Source organism: Bos grunniens, chromosome 16, assembly GCF_055505025.1.
Source record: "Bos grunniens cultivar Pamir isolate PY7600 chromosome 16, Bosgru_T2T1.0, whole genome shotgun sequence".
In the NCBI taxonomy this organism is placed as follows: Eukaryota; Metazoa; Chordata; class Mammalia; order Artiodactyla; family Bovidae; genus Bos; species Bos grunniens.
In genome coordinates this window covers 77959561-77982296 of record NC_141180.1, presented here as the reverse complement: position 1 = coordinate 77982296, position 22736 = coordinate 77959561, and the positions used below count along the sequence as shown (strand labels likewise).

At 52.8% G+C, this 22736-nt stretch overlaps 1 protein-coding gene across 2 annotated transcripts; it reads right to left on the bottom strand.

Annotated features, from left to right (window-relative positions):
- Positions 1–17647, bottom strand: PIGR (polymeric immunoglobulin receptor). Of its 2 annotated transcripts, XM_086342888.1 has the most exons (12): positions 17528–17647; positions 16626–16643; positions 10460–10542; positions 9293–9637; positions 7892–8545; positions 6398–6730; positions 5127–5450; positions 3728–3890; positions 3231–3352; positions 2460–2591; positions 2279–2337; positions 1–1283 (listed from the first exon to the last, which is right to left on the bottom strand). In XM_086342888.1, the coding sequence occupies exons 3-12, from the start codon at positions 10500–10502 to the stop codon at positions 1185–1187; spliced, it is 2274 nt and encodes a 757-aa protein (XP_086199014.1). In that variant the 5' UTR covers positions 10503–10542; positions 16626–16643; positions 17528–17647; the 3' UTR covers positions 1–1184. The 2 variants fall into 2 exon arrangements, with proteins under 2 accessions (XP_086199014.1, XP_086199013.1); XM_086342887.1 differs by lacking the exon at positions 16626–16643 and having other exon boundaries at positions 10460–10553.
- Positions 17648–22736: the final 5089 nt, after the last annotated feature.

Genomic DNA, 22736 nt, shown 5'->3' with positions numbered 1-22736 from the left:
TTGGAGGAAATCATGGTCTTTAATTATTAATTAATTCACATTTTTGATTTGTTAGCAAGTGCCAGCTCATAGATGCTAGTTGAAGTGCAGAGCTTAGAAGGAAAAAAAAAACAAAAAAAACTTAAACCTTAGTTCTTTGGAGATCAGCCCCTCCCTGGCACCATCAAATCCCCCCTTTTTTCTCCCTTTCCACTCAGAACTCTTCACATTCGGGGGTTTTGAGTGTTTGACCATTCTCTTATCCTATTAGGTCTCTGTGAGTGACAGACAGGGAAAGGGGTATCTTCCCTGACGTGGGGCCTGTGAAAGACCAGTCTTATTTACATTTTTCTTCTCCTTCCTATGGAATGCTGTCTCATCTGGAGAGAGGAGGCCCTCCTGTAGGGACAGCAGGTGTCAAATCTTTAGCTTGACACTCGTACATCTCACTTGCTGCCTCTGAGCAAACCTCTCCACCTCTCAGGACCTCGGCTTTCTCACCTGTGAAATGGTAAGAATGTGTTGATGGTGCCTTGTGTGTATGCCTGTGTTACATAATCCCTAAGGCCTCAGGGCTGCAGACCCTTTATGATTTCTCCCAGCAGAGGCAGAGGTCAGTGAGTGTACATGTGAAGAGATGCTGTGGGCTCCAGGGGCTCCTTGATGTTTGCAGAAGGCTGCCGCCTGGGATTGCAGCCTACCTATCCCAGTGTCTAGCAGAGTCCCTGGAATCTAGTGAGTAACCAAATGCACATTTTTAATGAGGGAAAGAAGAAGAGAAGATGGAATGGAGTGGGGATGGAGAGGTGCAGAGATGAGGTGGAAGGGAGGATTCCACTGACATCCCCAAATAAGGGGACAGGGAAGCGCTGAATGGCCCCCTTTCTGCGGTTGTCTCCCCACCCACTCCTTTTCTTTCTGAGAGGCCTCTCTGCGATCTTAATTCTCCTCCACACCTTTAGTCCTCTCGTTCGAATAAGCTGCAGGTGGGAACTCCTCGTACCACCTCACCCCCAATAGGAACAAGTAAGCCAGGCTTGGATGCCACCAAGAAGTGACCAGCACACCCTCTGAGGACAGACAGGAGAAGCCTAGGCAGGGTGTGAGTGCAGGCAGTGGAGCCCCCCGAGCTGAGGGCCCTGAGGATCAGCGTGATTCGGAGCGTGATTGCCACGTGCGGAGGGAAGGGGCGCCCAGGGCTCCGTCTAGGCTTCTGTCGGGCCGTTCTGGGTTGCGGCGGAGGCCAGGTTTTTGGCCTGGAGGAGGAAGGTGGTGAAGGCCTCGTCGGCTTCCTCCTTGGACGACTGGGGGGTGACAGGAGAGGAGTCAGTGTTGGGGGCCGCGGCTCCGGGACAGTGGGGGTCGAGGGGAGGGGACGCACTAAGTGTCCTAAATTCATGATCTTGTCGTAAGCAGCTCGAGCCTGTGTCCGCCCACCCTCCTCACTCCAGCCGCCACGCTCACCTTGAGGGACTGATCATGAGAAACGGAAAACTGCAGCTTCTAAAAATACCTGCCTCGGTCTCACTACCTCCTTCCAACACATGGAGTGGAACCACCTCTGGGGCCCTGAGCCCGTCCCCGGAAGCCCTGCCCACAGTCGTGGCCAAGGTGACCCAGCCTGGCATTAGCCACAGAGGTTCACAGCTTCTTCCTCTACCGGCTCAGAGACACACCACCAGCCTGGAGGGGATGGCTGTCTCCCAGACCGACCTGTTCCCCTCACTGTTCCAGATGCTGGGGTCTCTACTGTGGCCAGGGGGTGTGGACGTGATAATAAGCATCAGTGATAATAAGCAGAGAGGTTAACCTGTGACCCAAAGGCAGGTAGGATTTCAACTGACGTGGATCTTGGTTGGGGTGGGAAGGGGCCCCCCATGAGCAAAGTCTTCCAGGCCCAGCGAAAATGCCGGGCCCCAAAAATCCTCCAGTGAGGGTGCTGAGCTAAGTCTGTGAGTCCCATGGCCCGGGAAGAGCACCTCCTTGATCCCCAGGGAATGCCATTTGACCTGCCCACCCTGTGGCCAGAATCTTTAATGTGGCCGCTGTCCTACCACCCCCTAGTCCCCTCCCCACGCCCCTGCACCACCTCCCTCCCTCCTCCTGTTGATAGCCCATCAGTGCAGCTCACCTCCTGCCTGGATTTCAGCCACATCAACCCCGCAGCCAGAAAGACACACCCCTTCCCTGCCCTGGCACCAGCCCTCAGCGGAGACGACTTCTCCCCGTGTCTAACTGCAGGCTTTGCTGCCTTTCCTCATCACCCTCAAGAGGCCTCCTTCTCCCTCCTTGCCCTCACCCTCTTTGCCTTCTTGGGTTCTTTGCTCTCCACGGTGTCCTCGGTAGTGGTGGCAAACTCTGTGTGAAGAGCAGGAGAGGGGGGATCAGCTCTCCCTGGCCCCCCGTTCCTGCTCCAGAGGCAGAGTCGGGGCTCATGCTTGTCCCCCGGGGCCTGGGCAGTCCTCCAGGGAGGGACATACCATCCTTCCCTCCGAGAGACGTCTCTTGGGCCTCTGGAGAGGCTCCCATGTTGTCACGTCCTTCAAAATCCCTGGAGTTCTCAAAGTCCGACATGCTGATATCTGTCCGGTAGCTCCTGATTGAAATCCGGTCTGTCGGGGAGAGAGGGGGGTTGGTGCAGGGCTGGGGGCGGAAGGTCCCCGAGGGATCCCTGCAGGAGGGCTGGAGCGGGGCCGGGTCTCTGACGGCTGTCTCTGATGAGGACCCGAGGCAGAATGAAAATGACCCGAGCCTCCCCGCCAGGTCCTGTCCACAGAAACCTAGACCCAGCAGCCCCTGGCCTCTGCTCATCACTCTGGGACCTTCCAGAGCACAGGATCTCGTTTTGCCCTCGCACCAGCCCTTGGAAGTGATTATCCTCATCTCTGTCTTGAGCCGTATGGACACCAGAGGTATGAAGGGGATGCCCAGCGCCACCCAGCTGACCGGTCCTCACCCCCAGGCTGGAAGCCCAGGTTTCCAGGACCCTGCCCTCCTCTTCCCGGAGCCCCTCCCTGTGAGCTTAGATCCCCTAGCGACTGAAGATGCGCTTCCAGAGTCGGCATTTGGACGGCAGCACCTAATGGAAGTTTCGGGCACGTGTGCATTGGTTGTCCCCCGCCTCACTTTGCCCGGACCCTTCCTCTGAGTGGATGAGAGAGGATGGACCCCGGCAGACCCCTTGGAGCTGTGGGGCCAGGACTGAGGGCTGGAGGTTGCAGGCGGCGGGCAGGCAGCGCCCTGGGACTCACCGACGTTCTTCCTGTGCCGGGCTCGGACCACCCCGATCGCCACGACCCCTGCGACCAGGACCAGGGCCAGGGGCACCAGGGTGGAGACCAGTGCTTTGGAGCTCCCGCTGTATCCTGTAGGGCTGGGGGAAGGGTTAACTTAGTCCCTGCAGGGGACACTGGGGGTCCCAGGAGGGGCTGGCAGGTTGGGTCCAGCCAACCAGATTTATCCACTCCCTCCTCCGGATACAGCCCCCCAAGCTCCGTCCTTCTAAGAAGCCCTCTCAGACAGGACAAAAGCGAGCACTGGGCCTTCCCTGCATCCCAGGACTGGGAGATGGAGCTGAATGGTGGACCGCGCTCCGGCCTCAGAAGGGCAGAGACCACAGGCCAAGGTGGCGTGGGTGCACCCACTGTCAAGAGGTGGACGGGCTCTCTTCCTGGGACCTGGTGACCCAGCCTCAGGTCCTTGGACTCTCGAATGTTCTCCAGGTGGGGGTCCCCAGACCCCTCCTCACCGGCCAGGATCTGCAGGTGCTCCGGGTCCACCAGCAGTGTCCTTCACACTTTCCTTTTCGAAAAAGCTGGGGTCCAGAAGGGCTTTGTTCTGGATCTCCCCGGCCCTCGACTGTATTGCCGCCCCCGCAGGGGCAGCTTTCGCTTGCTTGGCGCCTTGGGACCCTGGGGAGAGCAGAGAGGGGCTTGAGTTTAGGGAGTCTGCAGAGCGGGACTTCATTAGGAATCCCAGGATCTTGGGGAGATCTCACGCCTTTTCGGACAGGGTCTCAGAGAACACCAGAAGCAGAGGAGTTACGCTCTTCTCCAGCCTGTCACAGACAACCTCTGCCCTATTCATACCAACTTCACTTCTATTGTAAGGCTGCGTGCCTAGATCCAGCTGTGCACAAGGGCTGACAGGGAGATTCTTCACAGGGTTTGCCCAGGGCCTCTTGACTACAAGGAAATGGCAATCTACTCCAGTATTCTTGCCCGGAAAATCCCATGGACGGAGGAGCCTGGTGGGCTACAGTCCACGGGGTTGCAAAGAGTCGGTGGCAGCTTAGCAAGCGGTCCCTTCAGTGAGCCTGACAACTGGAAGCTGCCATAACCTCATTTCTAGAGGCACTAAACATACTCCTTGGGCTTCCCTGGTGGCTCAACGGTAAAGTATCTGCCTGCCAATGCAGGAGACACCTGTTCAATCCCTGATCTCTAGTGCCTGCTTCCCAGGTGGCACTAGCAGTAAAGAACCCGGCTGCCAGTGCAGAAGACATAAGACATCCACGTTCAATCCCTGTGTTGGGAAGATCCCCTGGAGGAGGGCATGACAACCCACTCCACTATTCTTTCCTGGAGAATCCCGTGGACAGAGGAGCCTGGCGGGCTACAGTCCATGGGGTCACAAAGAGTTGAACACGACTTAACCACTGAGCATGCACGCACACAAAAATATCCTCTCGTTAGGGATAAGACATTTCATGGGATATTTTTAGAAGCAGTTTGAAATGCAATCTTACTGGAAGAGATTGCCTGGATTTTCCTTACCAGACCTTGTGCATGAAGGTTATCTGGCTCTCTGGAGCCGACTTTGGCAGAATATGGTATAACAGTGACTTAGACATGTCTACATGTAGAAGACCTCTCCATATAGGACTGGCTACATGGTGGCCTGAAGGGGTGACTATGGGATTTGTCTTGAGACTGAGGTTAATTGACAAATGCACTATTTTTTATGAATCTGTATGTTTATTTGGGATGCCCTTTTTGGAAGGATAAATGAGACCAGGAAGGGGCATAAGGCCTCCCCTGGCCCCTGCCTCTTACAGCCAAACCTGGGGCCACCCTTGATGGAGATGTTCTCAGGCAATATTCTCTGGAGTCCCCTGGGGCATGCGGGCCTGGCCCTCGTAGACTCACCCTTCACCCTGCTCTCCACTGCCACGTAGACAGCCGCCGTCTCCCCGTATCGGGGGCCTTCCTTCACTCCACACCAGTACCAGCCTTCATCCTCCTTGGTGACTGTGTCCAGGTTCAGGGAGACGACCTGGCTGTTCTGGTCGCAGCTCACAAAGGCCTGGCTGGGGCCGTCGTTCTGGGTGGGCAGGGCGCTGCAGCCTCTGTTGCTCCACTTACACCAGTACTTCTCAAAGGAGTAGAATTTGCAGGGGAAGTGGCAGGAGAGCTTTAAGGGCTCTCCCAGCCAAGCCGTGACGTTCTTGGGTACCTTGAGGCTTGGTTCTCCTGGAGCAGGGAGGGAGAAACAGGTGCAGAAGTTGGCCCCAGTGATGCTGCAGGCATGTGACTGGGGGCCGGGGTGGGGGTGCTTTGTCCACAGTCCGGTTCCTTTTTGGACAGCATGCTAAATAAATACACTATACTGAACAAAAAGCACTTACAATTATGTGACCATGTAATAGATTACTGGTGTCCACTATGAGTCCTTCCAGTCTATCACAGACCACGGGCCTTGCCAAGGGCTTCTGTGTGTTTCCTTGCTGTTATCTGCTCTCCTGGACTCAGTACTATGGTGCTGGAGAAGACTCTTGAGAGTCCTTTAGCCAGCAAGATGAAACCAGTCAATCCTAAAGGAAATCAACTCTGAATACCCATTGGAAGGACTGATGCTAAAGCTGAAGCTCCAGTACTTTGGCCACCTGATGCAAAGAGCTGACTCATTGGAAAAGACCCTGATGTTGGGAAAGATTGAGGGCAGAAGGAGAAGGGGATGACACAGGCTAAGATGGTTGGATGGCATCACTGTCTCAATGGACATGAGTTTGAGCAAGCTCCTGGAGTTGCTGATGGACAGGGAAGCCTGGTGTGCAGTAGTCCGTGGGGTCACAATGAACTGGACGTGACTTAGCAACTGAACAACAGCAGCAAGACTCAGTACAAAGAACTGAACTCTGCTTCAGCTGATGCCATACAGACTGTCATAGAAGCTGATGCTCTTGATCACAGGAGTTGCTATGTGTGGTGGTTTGAAGAGCGTGGGGGCAGGAAAGGGTGTTTATTGCTGGTATGGACAGGTCGGGGAAGGGTGCTGGTTACGGGATGAACGGGTGGGCTCTCTCCAGCAGCTTGGAGGTGGGGGAGGCGGGAGGCAGAGTGGCTGGGGGTGATGCTGAGGTTGACTGGAGGGGTCCCGGAGCTGCCTCCCTTCCCTCTTGCCCAAGTTCAACTTTTACCTTGGACAACCTTGAGCTCCACTGTGGAGATCCAGCGCGTGTCGCCGTCGGTCACGCACCAGTAGAAGCCGGCGTCCTGATCGGTGAGCTGGTTGAGGATGACGGTGTAGGTGCCGTTGCCCGGCTCGGTGAGCAGCACCAGCCTGCCCTCGTACTGCTCCTTCATCAGCCCCCGGCTCTCCACCAGCCTCGGGCAGCGGCCGTTTTGAGCCTCTTCCCAGTGACACCAGTACTTCGCGCTGTTGGCATCCTTCGGGTTGTAGGGGCAAGATACGGTCACAGAGCCTCCCCTCACACCTTTCACCACGGAGGGGCTTGCGGGGATTGCCGTCTCTGGAAGCACAGACAAAGATGGGATGGGAGAACTCAGAGTGGGCTGGGCAGCCTCCTCCCCGTGGGCTCAGCCAGGGTGGAGAGTGAGGTGTAGAGCAATCCCCTTACCGGCCTCAGAAAGTGAAAAAGCCTTTCCGAATGTCACAGAGCCTGGCGCAGGAGCCTTCTCCCCGTCTTCAGGGACCTCCCCCACTATTCCTTCCCCACCTTATTCTGAGCAGAGAATGGAAGGCATTTAAAGAGTGACCATCAGCCTTTCACCTTGGGCTTCTTATAAAATCTCCCTCTAGATAGTTTTTGTCTTTTTATTATTAGCTCGTCCCACAAGATGGCCAGGTTGGGTTTTTTTTCCTCCAAATTAAGAAAATACATTTAGAACAGTTTGATTTAAAATATATACTATGTAGCACAGATAAATTTAATTATTGAGGGCCGCAAAGGCCATATCCAAGAGAAGCGTGGTCTATCTTCAAGAAACTAAAGCTGAGGTTCTGGGAGAGTCCCAGGTGACTGAAATTGCTGAGGGAGGTGGTGAGGACTGAGCTGGAAGGAGAAAGAAGGACAGGGAATGGGAGCCCCTTATGGGAAAGCCTCAAGTGTAGTGACCACTAACAAGTACTGGTTCAGTTTCTCAAGACGGTAACTCACTACAGGGTGCTCCCAGGGTGGAAAGGGGCAGGGATTCAACCAGATCACGCTGAATAACAAGTAGCCCTAAGAGATGTTGGAGGGGAGATTTTGGAAGCCGGGGCATTGACTTGGGAAAGCTATGAGACCAACACAAGCCAAGGCTTCTTCCACCGGAATGTGATGGTTGAGCTGCCATCCTGCTCTGGGGTCAGGGAGACTCCACGTAGAGTGCTTCCCATGGCTCTTTCAAACCCAGACAGTCGGGATCTTCACTCCCCTCATTCCTAAGGATCAGGGGTGGCCATCAAAGGCCTTTGGTAACAGAGAAGAAGGGTTAAGAGATAGCACAAGGCAGAGGCCATCGCGCACAGCCTTGGGGCTCTCGTGCTGCGCCCAGAGCATCTGGTCCAGGGCTTGTCAGTGAGCAGATACGGTCAACGGACAGAAGCTGTCAGATAGACTCAGAGGGGCCAAGCTGGGCTCTCACTTGCAGACTGCCCACCTCTCCCCTTTCCGCCTCTCAGGTCTCACCTTCATTGACGAAGAGTTGCCAGGCCTGCACAGGCCAGCCGTCCTGGGGCTCACCCTCAGGCTGGGCCCCGCACACGTAGCGCCCTGCGTCCTCTTTCCTCAGGCTGGTAATGTGCACACTGAAGACACCATTGTCCTTGGGCACGGACACGATCCTGCCCTGGAAGTCCTGAGCCTTCTTCCCCAACGTGTTGATGACTACATTGCAAGCTCCCCCATTCTTCTTCTGGCACAGAAATTTGGGCACATTTGCCACCTCGGGGCCCAGGGAACAGTCAAAGGTCACCGAGCTCCTCAAGTCTCCATAAACCAGCTCAGGCTCAGGCTCCAGCACCTGGAGGTCAATGTTGATTTTATCGGCTTTGGCATCGTCCCCAGCCTGGCAGACATACATCCCAGCATCACTGAGCTTGACTCGGTTGATGACAACGCTGAACACTAATGTGTCAGTACCTAGGATTCTGATATGTGCTCTGTCTTTATAGCTGTTGCTCACATACCCGGTGGAGTCGACAACTTGGAAACAGTCCTGGATTGTCTTCTTGCACAAGGATTTTCTCTTCTCAGAATTCGCACGCGTGAAAGGGCAGTTGATGGTCACGGTCCTGCCCAGGTCTACAGTGTAGACGTGGGTATCACTTGCCTGTGCAGAATCTGCAGGGTGAAGGGTGGGAAACAAGTTGTGGTTTTCTTTCTTGCATCATAGGATGCTGAGCTGCCTTCCACACGGTTCACTTCCTCAATGTTTCTGATGAGGGCTGGGTATGCTTATCACCCGGAGGGCCCTCTTTCCCAGAGACACAGTGTCAGAATCTGTCTTCCAAAGCCCAGCTTTTCTGCTGCCCCCTCCAGGAAGCCTTCCCAAGCTGGCACTCGTCTCTCCCTGCTCTGTTCTCTCTCGACACTTGTGCCTGTGTCATTTGTTACATCCAATCTTATGGTCTTTGGATAAGAACTGATCATTTAATTTATGCAGAGACTTCTGAGGGACTACTGGAGATCAGGTAAGAGAATACATGTTAAAAGAAGTCTGGTGGCCAAGGTCTTGATGTGAAGGGTGCTCTAACAGCAGAACTTAAGGATGCCTACGAATCTCCCCCTGCTCCTGGACCTCCGGTCCCACCTGCAACAAATATGAGGAGAGAACTTGTTCTCTTCACACTCTTCTAAGCTAGAGCTTTAGTAAAACCAGAACCGTGTCAGGCCCTTAAGACCTAGAGTGGCCCATCCGCCCTCCACCTGTCCAAGTAGGTCCCATCTGTCTCATTCCCACCTTCTACTGTGCAAATGGAAGGCTCTGGATGGACCCACAGCCTTCCCCATGCCAGGACACCCTGCCCTCTCGGGAAATCCTTCCTCCCTCTCGCTCTCCTCAGAAATCTAAAGAGCCTGAGCCCTTACCTTGGCTGACCTCCAGGCTCACATCGAAGTTAAGGCCACGGCTGCTAATGCCCAGGCCACACTTGTAGCGCCCCGAGTCTTTATGGGTGAGACGGCTGATGTCCACCACAAACGTGCCGCTCTCCGGGAAGTTGGTGAGGTTGGCTCTGCCTACGTAGTCGTCGGAGACGTAGCCCTCCGAGGAGATGAGGGTCGTGCAGCGGCCCTGGGCTCCCTGCCGGCACCAGTACTTGCGCGTGTGCCGGTTGACGGAGGTGGGCGGGTAGTAGCACTTGATGGACACTGAGCGGCCTTCCACGCTGGTCACCTCCTCGGGACCGAAGATGGGACTCTTCATGGAGACCACTGTGGGGACAGAGACAGGGGCTTTCTGAGGCTGCCGGAGGGAAAGCCTCCTGAGGGGGTCTGGACAGTCCATGCTGAGGAACTTTTCCTCCTGAGACATGTGTCTTCTGTGGGTTAGTTACCAGGCGCTGCAGCCAGGCAATTGCTACATTGCACAATTATTAAACAATTCTAAGGTTTTAATCATAATTCATTAATGATAGCCGCATTAAGAAAACAAATGGCAAACCTATTTAGTGGTCTCCTTGCATGTATACATATATGTATAATATTTCTTGCATATATACATATATTTATATATATTTAAATAGGTATAATATATTTATATATTATATATATTTTATATACATTTAAATATATATTTATATATATTTATGTATATTAAATATATATAAATATATGTATATTATATATATATATTTAAAACCATCCTTGTGGAGTGCTACATTATTTCATTTGTTATCTGCTATTTCCCTATATTTCTAAAATACTTTGTAGATTCTTTTCTTCTTTTTTTTCCAGATAAAAATGTCAACAGGCACAAATATAAGTCATTTCTCCCAAACCCCAAAGCAACTCAAAAGTGAGGCTTGGTTCTAGGTCAAGGTCTCGTTTTCCTTATTCCCAGTGAAGACCCTTGGCCAGACGCAAGAGAGTGCCATTTTTAGTCCTGATGCCCCAACGCTGGCCCACCCATCCTCCCTGCAGTGTCTGTGGTCGCTCCCCGAGGGGGTGCAAGCCTTGCCTGGACGTCCCTGGGGACGGGCCGATCCCTGGGCCCAGGGGACTAGGATGGAGCGGGCCGGGGCCTGGTTGACGCACCTGGGAAGATGGCCAGCAGGCAGGCGAGGAACAGGCGCGACATCGCTGGGGGCTCCCGCGGGTCTCTGCCGCCAGCCACCGTCCTGTGTAGTTGCTGAAAGACAGTGGCACGAGGGGATGAAACGCCTTTGTTGTCCAAGACTAGCTGACCTTCCAGCCCTTGTAACACCTGTTCAATTCTGCGTCTCCAGCAACGGACATAAAACCTATCAAAGAATGAATGGCCCCGCCTTTCCCATCACAGCTCAAAGTCCCGTCGTCTCACAATGCCTTTTGTTCTTTAGTAGGGATAGGTAGACTTTCACTTTCTCAGCTAAGTAGCCAGTTCCTTTGGGATAGGGACACACCTGCATCATTTCCTCTGTTTCCCCACCCGTGTGGGGTTGGGAGTAGGCACCATCCTGGGCAAGATCTGTAAGATCTCAGGAACAGCTCCCCAGATCATTGGTTACTACCAAGAAGTGTCTCCACCTCTCTGCTCCAGCTGCCCTCCCTACATCCCTGGGAGGTGGAGGGGGCTGGCATAATTTATGGCCTGTCACATGAGTAAATAGAGATGCACAGAGGCCGCGTGGTCGCAACCACTGCCAACAGTCCTCGCACTGCATTCCATGATGTACCTGTGAAAAAATGCACCTCCAGTATCTCATTTAAAGTTGGTATCACTCCTAAGAGGTGGGCATTCTTATCTACACTTGACATAGGAGGAGATGAAAGCTTAAAGGTTAAGGGCTTTCCTCAAGGCCACACAGGGGGATTAAATGTGGGGATAGGTAGGGTGGGGGTGGAGGTGGTGGGGAAGACCGAACCCTGCTTTATCTGACCCCCAGAGTCCAAGCTCTGAGTCTGTCTCCCTGCCCATATTCCATCTCAAAGGTGAGGTGCTTATCCTTCATGCTTATTCTTGTTATCTGTGGGGTGCTCTTTGCTTTTCAAATGTTGTCATTTACACCACTTCACTGGAACTCTAGAAGTTCCCTTTAAATGAGACAGGACAGATATAATTACAACCACTTCCTGGATAAGAAAAATCAAGATCGTGAGATGCTGAGTGACATGCCCAGGATTTCCCAGAGACTCCGTTATGGAGTCAGGGTTAAACATGTAGGTGTGACCGCCTCCTGCTTGGTGAGGCTGACAGACAAAGATGGAAAATCCAAGGTGAGGCCACTCAGAGGGTGTTGCACGTGTGGCCCTTGTCACATCTGGGGATACAGCCCAGGGCTGGGGAAGGTTGAGAGTCCCAGGGCCCGGCCTGACCCCTGCCGTCCTCTGGACCCTGACTGCAGCCTGGAGGAGGATGGAAGTGAAGAGGGGAGTCCCCACTCTCCCATGGACCTTGCCAGGCTTTCAGTTTTGGAACGGACTTGACGATGAGAGGGGGAAAGGAGAAAGCTGTGTTAACATGTGCTGGGCAGTGACGAGCACCCATAAAGATAAGGAGGCTCGAGGCAGCAGGGAGTGCGGGCACCCATCTCCCAGGCCCCCCTTCCTGCCTTGGCCTCGCTCCTGCTCCCAGAGACGCCCTTCGCTAGCTTGAGCCAAAGGCAATAGAGCTGTTTATCTTGGTTCCTTCTTTTCTGTGAGGGAATTTCCCAGCAAAGCACCTCTTTATTTCCTTGTGGAGATAAAGGTATTCTGTTTCTCCAGTTCTTCGGAAGAGTTGGGGGAGCGGGTTTGGGGAGGTAGGGACAAATATGGGTGTCGGGTGGCAGCTTGAGCCTCTCTTGATTCCGGTTAATTGCCCTGGACTTTTCATACCAGGCCAATGATTAACCTCTGGAGTGTGGCCTTAGCCAAATGCCAGCGTCAGCTCCAGCTCGGATGTGCTCAGGACGAAGCTGGCTGCAGGACCACCCAGGTGGACGTGGGACTGACTCCCAGGTGGGAGTGGGGGTCACAGGGCTGGGAAGTCTCTCTTGTCTCTTTGGGATGGGCTCACTGCAGAGTCCTGCCACCTGCCATTTGCACTGGGCTTGGGCGCAGTGGCCGGTGGGAGGACACCGTGCCATCTGCTTTAAGGAGCCACAACCAGAAGGGGCTCTCTGGTTCTCGTCTCTGTTCTCCCCTGACATCAGCAAAAATTTCTCTGGACTGCAGTGGGTCTTCCCATAGGATGAGTTGGAGGAGACAATCCCTAGTCTGTACTGGTAACAGCCACTTGCCCTGGCTTGCTGCAGGCAGAGGCCACATTTTCCAAAGACTTCCTCCCCAGGCACCTCTCATTTGGGACATGCTTGGCTAGTGGTGAAGGTCCGTGCAGGGGGAGGATGCTCACATGTGCCCAATAACCCTTTGCATAACCTCCCATCAGGGATGAGATCACCAGGCATGCAGAGCTAGAGGGCAAGTTTTGTGGAAGCTGACCTTGGTAGGAAGCGCACAGTCCATTCCCTGTGGAGACTGGACTATCCCCACACCCCCACGTTCTCAGGAGCAGGAAGTCTCTGCTCAAAACTTCACTTAAAGCACAGTTTCTCTGCTCTCAGCTGAAAGACCCTTGGCTTTGCAAATCATTAGAAATCCCTTCCTCTCAAAGTCTTAAAACCATATTTGTTCCCAAACCTGGGAGATTCGGGTGTCAGGGAGGCCCCAGTTCCATGGGGCTGGAGCTGGATTCAAAGGATTTGCTTTAGGAAGGAAAGAGAGAGCATATTATTTACTTGGCACAAGATGCTCTGCTACCTTCTTTGCTTTATGACTTTATCCACCATCATAGTAACCCAAGGGATAGAGAATATCTTCCTGGGAAGATAGGAAATCTAAGGGTTAGAGAGATTCTGGCCCCAAGACTTACAACAGAATGGGATCAAATTGGTACCCTATCACTCCTTGGATGCTCAGAGGGACCTATTCTCCCAGATATACATAGGTTAGTATATCATGCATGAAGGCACCTTTCCTGGCTCTTAAAATAGAAGTTGTATTTTCAGTAGTCAGGCTGGGGTATTCTAGATCATTCTCATTTTACCAAGTTACTGCCCCTCGTATATTCACAATGTATGTCTGCACAGTTGCAGGTTGGGGCTAGGTGTAGGCTCTGCTGAAGAATAGAGTCTGCCGTCTTATAAAATTACTCTAGCTAGCTCGCCTTCAGTCGGAGTGACTGATCTTCGCTCTTGTGATTGAGAGTCACATGTTTGTCCATCTCAGTTCAGGCTTTCTCCTCTATCAGAGGGAGAGGGTCTTCTGGACCAGGGCCTGGCTTGGCTGCTGGTGAGCATATGGCCTTCAGTAACTCTGGGCTTGTCACCAGCTTGGCTCACAGCAGAGGGACAGTTAAGGCTCTCACGGTCCTTGGGGCTTTGGAGGGAAGAGAGAGCAGGCACCACGTGGGGCTTGAAGCCATGTTGGAAGTTTCTGGCTCCTGTGAGTGTGAACTTGGGGCAGCAGGGATCTTGGGGCTCAGAGAAGCAGGGAGCAGCCGGCCTGGCTGGGGAAGGGGCTTTCCTCGGCCTGGACTGATGGCCAGGAGAGGCGCTGCTCGAGTCCGTGTGGACCTATCACTCTCTTCTCCCGTGGATGCAGAGGCTGAGCACACACGAGGGCGAGCCTGGAAACCACAGCACCACTAGGGGAGGGAGGGCAGTCCGTGGAGTTTGGAAGGGCCTCAGGCTTGTAATGACAGACAGGGTTGTAAGAGAGGTTATATAGTTTACGTAAGCCCTGGAATATGTGAGAATCTCCAAGCACAGGCAATGTTGGAGAAAAGGCACTGAAGCTCCCGAGAGCAGGGAAATAGAGAGAAAAGCCATAGGTTCCCCAAAGAAGGCGTGAGCTAGGAAGATCCAAGACATACTGGCCCCATCCCTGTCAAAAGTAGGCATGTAAGACTTCAGCAGAAATTCAACATATGGAATCCAAGCTTCATGAAGCTCTGGGAATAAGCCTTGTAGATTTTCAGATGGCCTTTCAACAGAGACTGAGAAGCCCTGTCACTGACTCTATCCCATCCTAGCTTGGTCTGTGGGTGTTTATCTCACCCACCTTACCAGATGGCAAGCTCTGGAAAGCAGGGTCAACTGAGATCCATCTCCCCATCTCCAGAAGGCCTTGCTCTCCGGGGAGTGCCTGGCAAGGACCAGCTGTTCAGAAAAGACCAATCAGACTGGGAATGGTTATGGCCTCATTCCCTCTCTGAGCAGGACAAAGTCAGGGCTGATTTCTCTCACTTTGCCCAATGCCTTCTTTGTTCTGGGTGCTCAAGGGACAGTAGCTCAAGGGAGGGTGGAAGAGACTCAGAGGTCCAGAGTCCTGCTCTGTCACAGGCTACCAGAAGAGCTCTCCCACTTGGGCAAAATGTGCTGGCTCAACTCTCCCATCTGAAAATGGGTATTGTCGTCCCTGACTCGTCTAGTTGCGGGGCTACCTTGGGATGGGGGACTATGGTTAATACACAGAGGCATCCCCATAGTGTAAAGTGCTCTTCCACCGTAAGAGACTGCAATTACCTGTTAGCACAGGAGGGTGAGGGGCTTATGCACTTGACTTCTACGCGTGCTGTGCACTTAGAGAGTAGCACAGTGTACGGACTCCTCAGGTTGGCTGTTGGCTCTCTCACTTGGGGATTGTGTGATTTGGGGCAGACTATTTAAATCCATTGAGCCCCACTGTTCATCTGTAAACTGGCAACTGCATCTAGTCTTGTGAGTCGCCATAAGGATTAAATGAGGCAACATATGTAAAGTCCTGAGTAGGGTATCGGGCTTAAAAATAACAGTCCTTTTCCCACATTCTCTTTAAAGTCAACACAGTCTTCTCTTTTTCCTGTCTCAGAGTGAGAGAACAGACGTCTGTTTGCTGAGCATCCTTCGAAGGCTGGGGGCAAGCTGTTCAGATTGGACTGTCACGGCCGGAAGGAGCAGACATGTGCCAGGGACTAGGTTACAAGTGAGGGATTCTGATTATAGCTGGCACAATGGAGTCACTTTCAGGCGCTTTATATCTGTTAACTCATTTAGTCCTCACAGTCACCCTGGGAGGTAGGGTACAATGGGTAAACTCATTTCACAAATGAGACAGTGGAGGTCCAGAGAAGTAAGACGCTTGCCCAAAGTTACACAGCAGGTAAGTGACTGGGATGGGATCCAGATTCAGGCACTCTGGATCAAGCATACAAGATTTTAGTTACAGTGCTGTCCTGCAGAGGGTCTTAAAGTTGAGAGGAAGCAGTCAGAAGGTGCAGAAGCAGGAAATCAAGTCTTAGAGGAGAACTTAGTCCAATTCTCTCCTCTCTGCTTTTCATAGGAAAGGTGGTTCCTGTGAAAAGACTCTGTTTGAACTCAGAGGTAGGTGCCAACAGAAGAATTTCTTCCTGAAAATTAATAATGGCTGCTATTTATTCAGCACTTACCATATGTACGGCAGGTTATGTTTGTTTCCTGTAACCAGACACATGGCCTCCAAAACTTCTTTCCAGTCCATCACACTGTGTCAATGCCAGGGTCTTTGGGATTCCCAGCCCCCGCCCACCCAGAGAGGGGGCAAGACATAGGTGCGGGGGTCTCTGCTGACCACATGCGTGTGATACTTTTTAAAAAGTTGTGTATCGTGTTTTTTTAGGTGATGTCAAAATATCCCCATGACCATAACAAAATGACTGTACCCAAATGTTGTCATTTATACCTGCTGGGTGGCCTTACACCACTCACATTAATTCACAACCTCAGTTTCCTCAACTGTAATACAGGTTTATGTTCCTGTGACTCCCTGACTCCCACTGGGTTTGTTTCAGGTAGGAAGAAGATGAAGCTGTGAAAGTCAAGGGTAAGTGTGTTTTCTACCTGGAAGCTGCTGCTATTACACTATTTGTAAAATAAGGCCACAGAGTCCAGAGGTTCTAAGAGACAGGCAGAGATAACAGAGCCAGCTGCTCTCCTGGCTCCTGGTTCGTTGCTCTGTCTGCCACATCACCACACCCAAGGGCAGGGAGAGGGATGATGGATGGAGAGTTTCAAAACTGGCTCTGAGCATAGACAGCTGCCTTCTACACTAACCCATGAACTGACACATCCCAACTCCAGATGTTCAGGGACTTGTAATTCCTCTCGTGAAGGGGGAAAGCGACAGTGAAGGCTGTGGTGCAAAACAGCGCGGGCCACATAGGTGGCCTGGGGCAGTGGCGCGCAGTGGGGCTGGTGAGGGATGCAGCTTGCAGAGCAGCTGCGCTTGTGCTGAGTGTTCCCTGGCTGGCCTGGGATGCTGTCAGGATAAGAGAGCTGCAGGCTGAGGTCTCCTGGCTGCAGAGGCAGCAGGAGCCTGAGGACTGAAGAATGCTGCCTGCGCCTGGCAGGGGGCTTTGCCCGCCTAACTCACTTTCCTGGGAAGGACTTCATTTTTCCCAGCTTAGCAGGTACAGGATGAAACGGTGATGCACATTATACCTTGGGGTGGCAGGGATCTGTGAGAGCAAAGCGGGGCTGAAGTTAGAAAGATCTCAGGATGTCTTCGAAACCCAGAAAAATGGACTTCGTGTGCCTCCACCAGAAAGCTGAAGGGAGAAATATTCAACGACTAGAAGGGTACCTGCCTTGTACCAGGACCTGCTTAGGCATTATCCTATCCGCGTCGGTCTGATGCTCAATAGTTCTGGAATAACTGAACTGAATTGGAAAACACCAAAACAACTGTTATTTTGCTCTGGAGTTTTCAAAGCGATTTCACACATCTTTTTTGATTTGAATCAACCATAAGTGATCGGCCTTAGTTTTATGCCCATTTTGCGCATTAGGAAACAGAGGTTGAGAGAGCAATTAGGTGCCTTGCCTAAGGTCCCAGTTAAATTATGGAGGAATTAGGAGGGAACTCAGAGACAAAATTTTGAGCAGAATGCCATGTGCCAAGCCCAGACATCCCTTCTTCCCACCTGCTGAGTGTTCACCCCTGGTCCTCACTTGTCTCTCTGGGATGCGCCCGGGCTTGTGCCCATCAGCTCCCCCATGACACGCTTGGGCACACGGGCGGTGGCCACGTTCCCCTCATCCCGTTCTTTGGAGATCGGGGGTCGTGCGTACAGAGGGCCCTTCCCAGATGGCATCCTTTCGGGGACCCCAGAGCAGCCCCACTTACTTTGAGCTCCTTCCTCCTATCCCGTCAGCTTTGGGAGCACCGCCTGCTGACCAGTCCGCAGCCCTGGCTTTTGTAGAAGCCTCCGGCAGGACGCTGGATGCTGCTGCCAAAACTGAAACTGTGGTGCTTGACCCACACCTGGGCTCTTAAAGGGACACTCTCCCATGGGCATGGCGGCCGGCCAGCGGCACGTGACTCCCACAGAGCCCTTGCTTTCCTTTCCTTTCCGCCTTCCTGCCTGGCTCCACTTGCTTCTCCTTGACCTTGGGGAGACTCTGTTACTTGGGAGTCCCCCATCATTGCATCTGCAGGATGGGAGACAGGGTATCAAGCATGGAGAGGCTGTTCTGTTTGCTTTCCAGCTGCAAGATCTTAGGCAAGTTCCCTTCATTATTTCTTTTTAGCCGGAAAATAGAGAGAGTGATACCAAACCTTCAGGCTGAGGCTAGCACCAGATATGAATGCAGAGTTGATATGCATTTGAACGGGTACAGGTGGCAGGAATAGCCTCACATCTCCACACACTTGGGGACCCGTCCCCCACTTCCTGGATTAAGTCCACTCTTTCTGCGTCTCCTGCAGAGCCCCTTTCATTTAGTCCCAGAGCCCCCAGGACCCAGGGGACCGTGTTTTTCCCCTCTCACATGCTAGAGGAGCTGGAGGCTCCGGTTGCCCCGGGCTTCCGGGAATGGCAGAGCTCAGGGTCTTGCTGGGACCCGGGCTTGGTGCCTCACTCGGCAAAATGAGCGCTGACCATCTGAGCTGCGGTAGAAGCCTCCCTCCCTGACTCTCTTAGTCCTTGGTGGTTTCCCTGACCTGAACTGGTTAGGACTCCCAGGAGTTCCCCAAACGATCTTCGTCCGAGTCATACAAGTGGAGCCCTGTCCCCGACACTCGTGTGCTCCCCCCACCCCTCACACGCCCACCCCATGCAAGAATCCCACCCAGTCCTACCTGTGCAAGGCTGTCCCAGGCTCTGTCTACAGCATCCTGCAGGCCGGACCCCAGAAGGGGAAGAAGGAAAGGGGAAATAGAGTCCTGGAAAAAACACAAGGCAGGCAGAACCTGGGTCTTATTTTAGCTAGCCACTCAGCCACAGTGGGCTACCAGCCTGAGGTCATGGGTTTGGATGGTGAGAAAATAAACCTTGTTTTCTATTATGCAGCTTTTTTTTTTTCAGACCTTAAAGCCATAATCTGACTGATGTTAGAAAAAAGTTACCTAGTCACTTATATGTAAAGTTGGTCCGATTCAGTGATATCTCGTTCACTTTCCTCCTGATTTAAAACTCAGTCTCATTCTGGGTTGGCTTTCCTTTCTGTCCCCCTGTTGCTGCTCTGGTGTTTCTGTGAACCCTGGGGGAGCGGGTCTGGGTGAGGGGGCAGCTTGCACCAGTGTGACTGTCAAGACAGAGGGAAGGAGCCCCTACGTTGGCTCTGAGTGGGCCTCGTGCTCTAGAAGGGAATAGCCCTGTCCGCTTCGGTATGACACCTCCTGCTGGCTGGTGGCCTTTACGCCAGCCCATCTTGAAAGGTCTGTTGCCCACCCCGGGTCTCCTTGTCTCTGCGTCTGGGCTCCTGCAGGTAGGACCTCCAGTATGTGCAGGGCCAGTGTGGCTCACTCACATTTTTCTGGTACTTTCAGATCCCGTGCTTCAGAGCCTCATTTTCTCCAATACCCCTGCAGCTTTCTGCGCTCACCTGCCCCACGTAACTGGGGCTTCAGTGGACATTGGTAAGATGCCGACCCCAGGGCTCCATACAGGACAAGCAAGGAGCAGGCCCCCTTGTCTGGCATCCCCAAACCCTTGGGGGTCTCTCCATCAATGTCAGTCTCTTCTCCAGTGGCAGCCCTGGACTAAGCCCTGCGGTGACGGGGGGATTACAGGCCCAGAGACGCATCGATAGCTGAGCCATCTTTCTTCCCCGCTCAGCTGTCATTCTCCTTCCCTAGCCCCTGGGTCAGTATGAAGTGGGAGAGTGTGAGGGGAGGTGGAGATGGTTTGGGGACGATGAGGGGAAAATTCTAGTTCTGCCAGGTTATACGGCTCCTTTCAAAGGTTTTTCCTTATTTCTCTCTTCTTTGGAATTCGATCGTCAAGCTATTTGTAGGTTTTGTTCTCTTATTCTCATTTACCCACTTCCCCCAAAGCAGGGCTACCTTGTGTCTAGTTGTCTGGAGTCCGACTTAAGGGGGACCCGCTCAGCCCTAGGACACAACCTTGATGAGTTGTGTCCTGAGGGGCCCAGGGCTCCTCTCCTAGCCCTACAGTCTGTGATGACGGGACATTTCTTGGATCATGTCTTGGTGAGTTCCCAGGAGTCCCAAAACCATCTTAGCTGATGGTGCCCATGCCCCGACACGTACCCCAAGTCCACGTTGCCTACTGACCCAGCTTAGGGAAAGAAGCAAATGAGAAGCAGAACCAGGGAAGAGTTATGAAGTCAGAACCCTGCGTCCTATTTTGGGCTCAGCCACATGCTAGCGGTGTGACTGGAGTCCCCCAGCTTCCTATCTTTCGCTGCTGTTTCCCCACCGGGAACCTACTGGCTCCAAGACATAGGCCGTTCCTCCCAGTCCTGAGGGAGGAGAGTGGCCGCCCGACTCAAGACTGATGACGATAAAAGCAGGAGTTACACCTGCAAGATGGACAGCGCTTCATCTGTTTAAGAGCTCCCCCTCCCTCTTAAAATAATAATCAGAGAGGAAAATAATAATGAGAAAGTCTCCTCGTTTGCCTTTCATGACCCTGGGACTTGGCACGAATCAGTTGGGGAGCCCTGGCCTGGGTGTCAGCGAGCCTGTACCCGGCTCTAACTTACTGAGCAACCTTTGCCAAATCACTTTCCCCTTCAGGGCTGCAGGTGTTTCATCTGTTAAACTTGGGCACTGGACCAAATGACCTCCAAGGCTTTCCCGCTTCTAGGACTCTGTGTTTTGATTGAGAATCATATTAGTTTCCTGTGGCGGCTTCAACAAATGACCACAACCTGAGTGGCCTAAAACAGCTGAAAAGTGTTCTTTTTTGGAAGGCAAACGTCGGAGATCAGGGTGTGGGCTCAGGGCTTCCTCGGAGACTCAGGGGAAGAACCGGACCCTTGTTTCTTCCAGCTCCTGGTGGCTGCTGGCATTCCTTGGCCCTCTTTGCCTTGTAGCCACACCACTCTGATCTGTGTCCTTGGCTCACATTGTCTTCTGTGCGTCTCAAATGTTTCTCTGCCTCTCTTATAAGGACACTTGTGATGGCCTTTGGGGTCTGTCTAGATAATCCAGGATGATCTCATCTCAAGATCCTGAACTGAATTACATCTGCAAAGACCCTTTTCTCAAATAAGGTAACACTTATAGATTCTAGGGATCAGAGGTGGACCTATCTTTGGGAGGCCATTTTTCAGCCCACCACAAACTTCTGCTGTGTCCGTGACCAGTTGTTCAATCAGTCTACTGCAAAACTACGCCTGCAGCAAGTTCGAGGTCCAGGGAAATTTGAGACATGCAGGGGTGTGCATCCCTGTTCCCTAAGGGCTTTTTGTCTAACTGAAGAGTCATCAGCCCCACACACCAGCCAGGCAGTGTAGCCTTGGGAAAGCTCCCACACTCCAGACCTGGAACTCCCTGGGTTCACATCCAAGTCCTGCCACCTCCTAGCAGGGGGCCCCTTGACAAGTTATTTAATGTCTCTGGGCCTTGGTTTTCTCATTTATAAAATGGGGCTAATTATCCTTACCCCATTACTATGGTGTGAAGATTAAGTATAATATGGACAGTGGCTGGCATCTAGAAGGTGTTGATGGTTCAGCATGGGGACAGCAGAGGCTGTTGGAATGAACTGATTTCTCCGCTGACCCATGAGGAACCAAGGGCAGGGAAGTGGGAGGCCTTGGCCAGGTTTGCACAATGAGCTGATGGCATGGATGGGTCGAGAACCAAGGTCTCCCAACATTGAGCACTTTCCTCCACTTCCCAAAGCCTTTACTCCCCCGGATGAATCTTTGGAAGTCTGTTTTCCCAGGCAGCCAAGGGCTCCCATTTGCACCTGCCAAGAATTGATCCCGCCAAGACTGGAGAAGGCCAAGTCCACAGGCCCCCAGGTTGGCACTACCAGTGTGAGGCTCCCAGATCCTGTGCTGACTCAGCCACCAACAGAGAAGGGGAGGCCTATGCTATCTGGTCCTTCCCCAGGTCTCCACTGCCCTTTCAGCATCGCTCCCTGGGGACAGTCCTCATGAATGCAGCTTTGCGGGACAAGTAGGATAAGAGTGGGGAGAGGAAATGCCTACTGCTGCTGTTTGCTGCCAGCTCTCTGCTCCCATGTGCAGGTCTTTAGCTGAGTCAATGTTTAACCCTTGTCTGAAGTCAATGTTTAATCCCAGGCCAGCCAGCCCTGAAATTGAGCATTTCTTGGTAAGCATTTATAGAGCATTTTAGTAACAATCGCTGGAAAAGAGAATTGTGACAGTGACTCTGCAAAAGCTAAATACCAAGCCCCTCTCCTCCTCTCCCAACCCTGTTTTTTAAGGAAGTGGACCATTTGGGATTATTTATGCCCAGGTTGCCTGCCCTTGCCATCAGCAAATAATGATCTAGTATTTCCTGGCCCAGCTGGCATCCACTGGCAGGAGCACAGCGTTGGCTCTTGCTGTTTTAATTTCACCTTTGGGGCTTGAGAGAGGGCCTGGGATGTGGACGACTTCACTTTTGCTCAGCTTGGCAGCGTGGTCCCTGTGTGGTCACTGCCTGGAGCCCCAGACTGGAACCGTCCGGTAGGCCTGGCTTAGCTCGGGTCAGATTTTGGAGGAGTCTCTGAGCCCAGACTTATGTCCAGAGGTTTTCTGGTGAACCTCCCTGTCAGGAAGTAGGTAGGAGGAAGCTTCCTTATAAATGTTTGCCTGGCTGGTGGGTGATTTCATAGGGGATCCACAGGGCCCTTCTTAGGGGACTTGGAGCAGAGCGTCCATGACCTGGCAGCTTTGTGTCCATGCCAAGAACAACCGCAATGAGGGAAAAGTCACAGTGGCATGCTGGGTGGCAGGCATGTGGGGAGTGTGAGGGGAGGAGGGCTGCTACCAGATTCAAGGTTCAGGTCACTGGATGTGTCGCAGAGAGCGACTGACTGGCCACGTGTGTGCACCGGGGCCTCAGATCTTTTCTCTGTCTCCATGAGCTCACTGAGTCACCTCCTTCTCCCTGACAACCTGCCTCCCTGTGT

Bases quoted from the DNA above. Each gene is read 5' to 3' on its own strand.
- PIGR (XM_086342888.1), bottom strand. From the start codon at position 10,502: ATGTCGCGCCTGTTCCTCGCCTGCCTGCTGGCCATCTTCCCAG. The intron at 3,891-5,126 runs GTGAGTCTACGA...TGCTCTCCCCAG, and splicing joins AGTGGAGAGCAGGGTGAAGG to GGTCCCAAGGCGCCAAGCAA. The intron at 2,338-2,459 runs GTATGTCCCTCC...CTCTTCACACAG, and splicing joins GTCTCTCGGAGGGAAGGATG to AGTTTGCCACCACTACCGAG.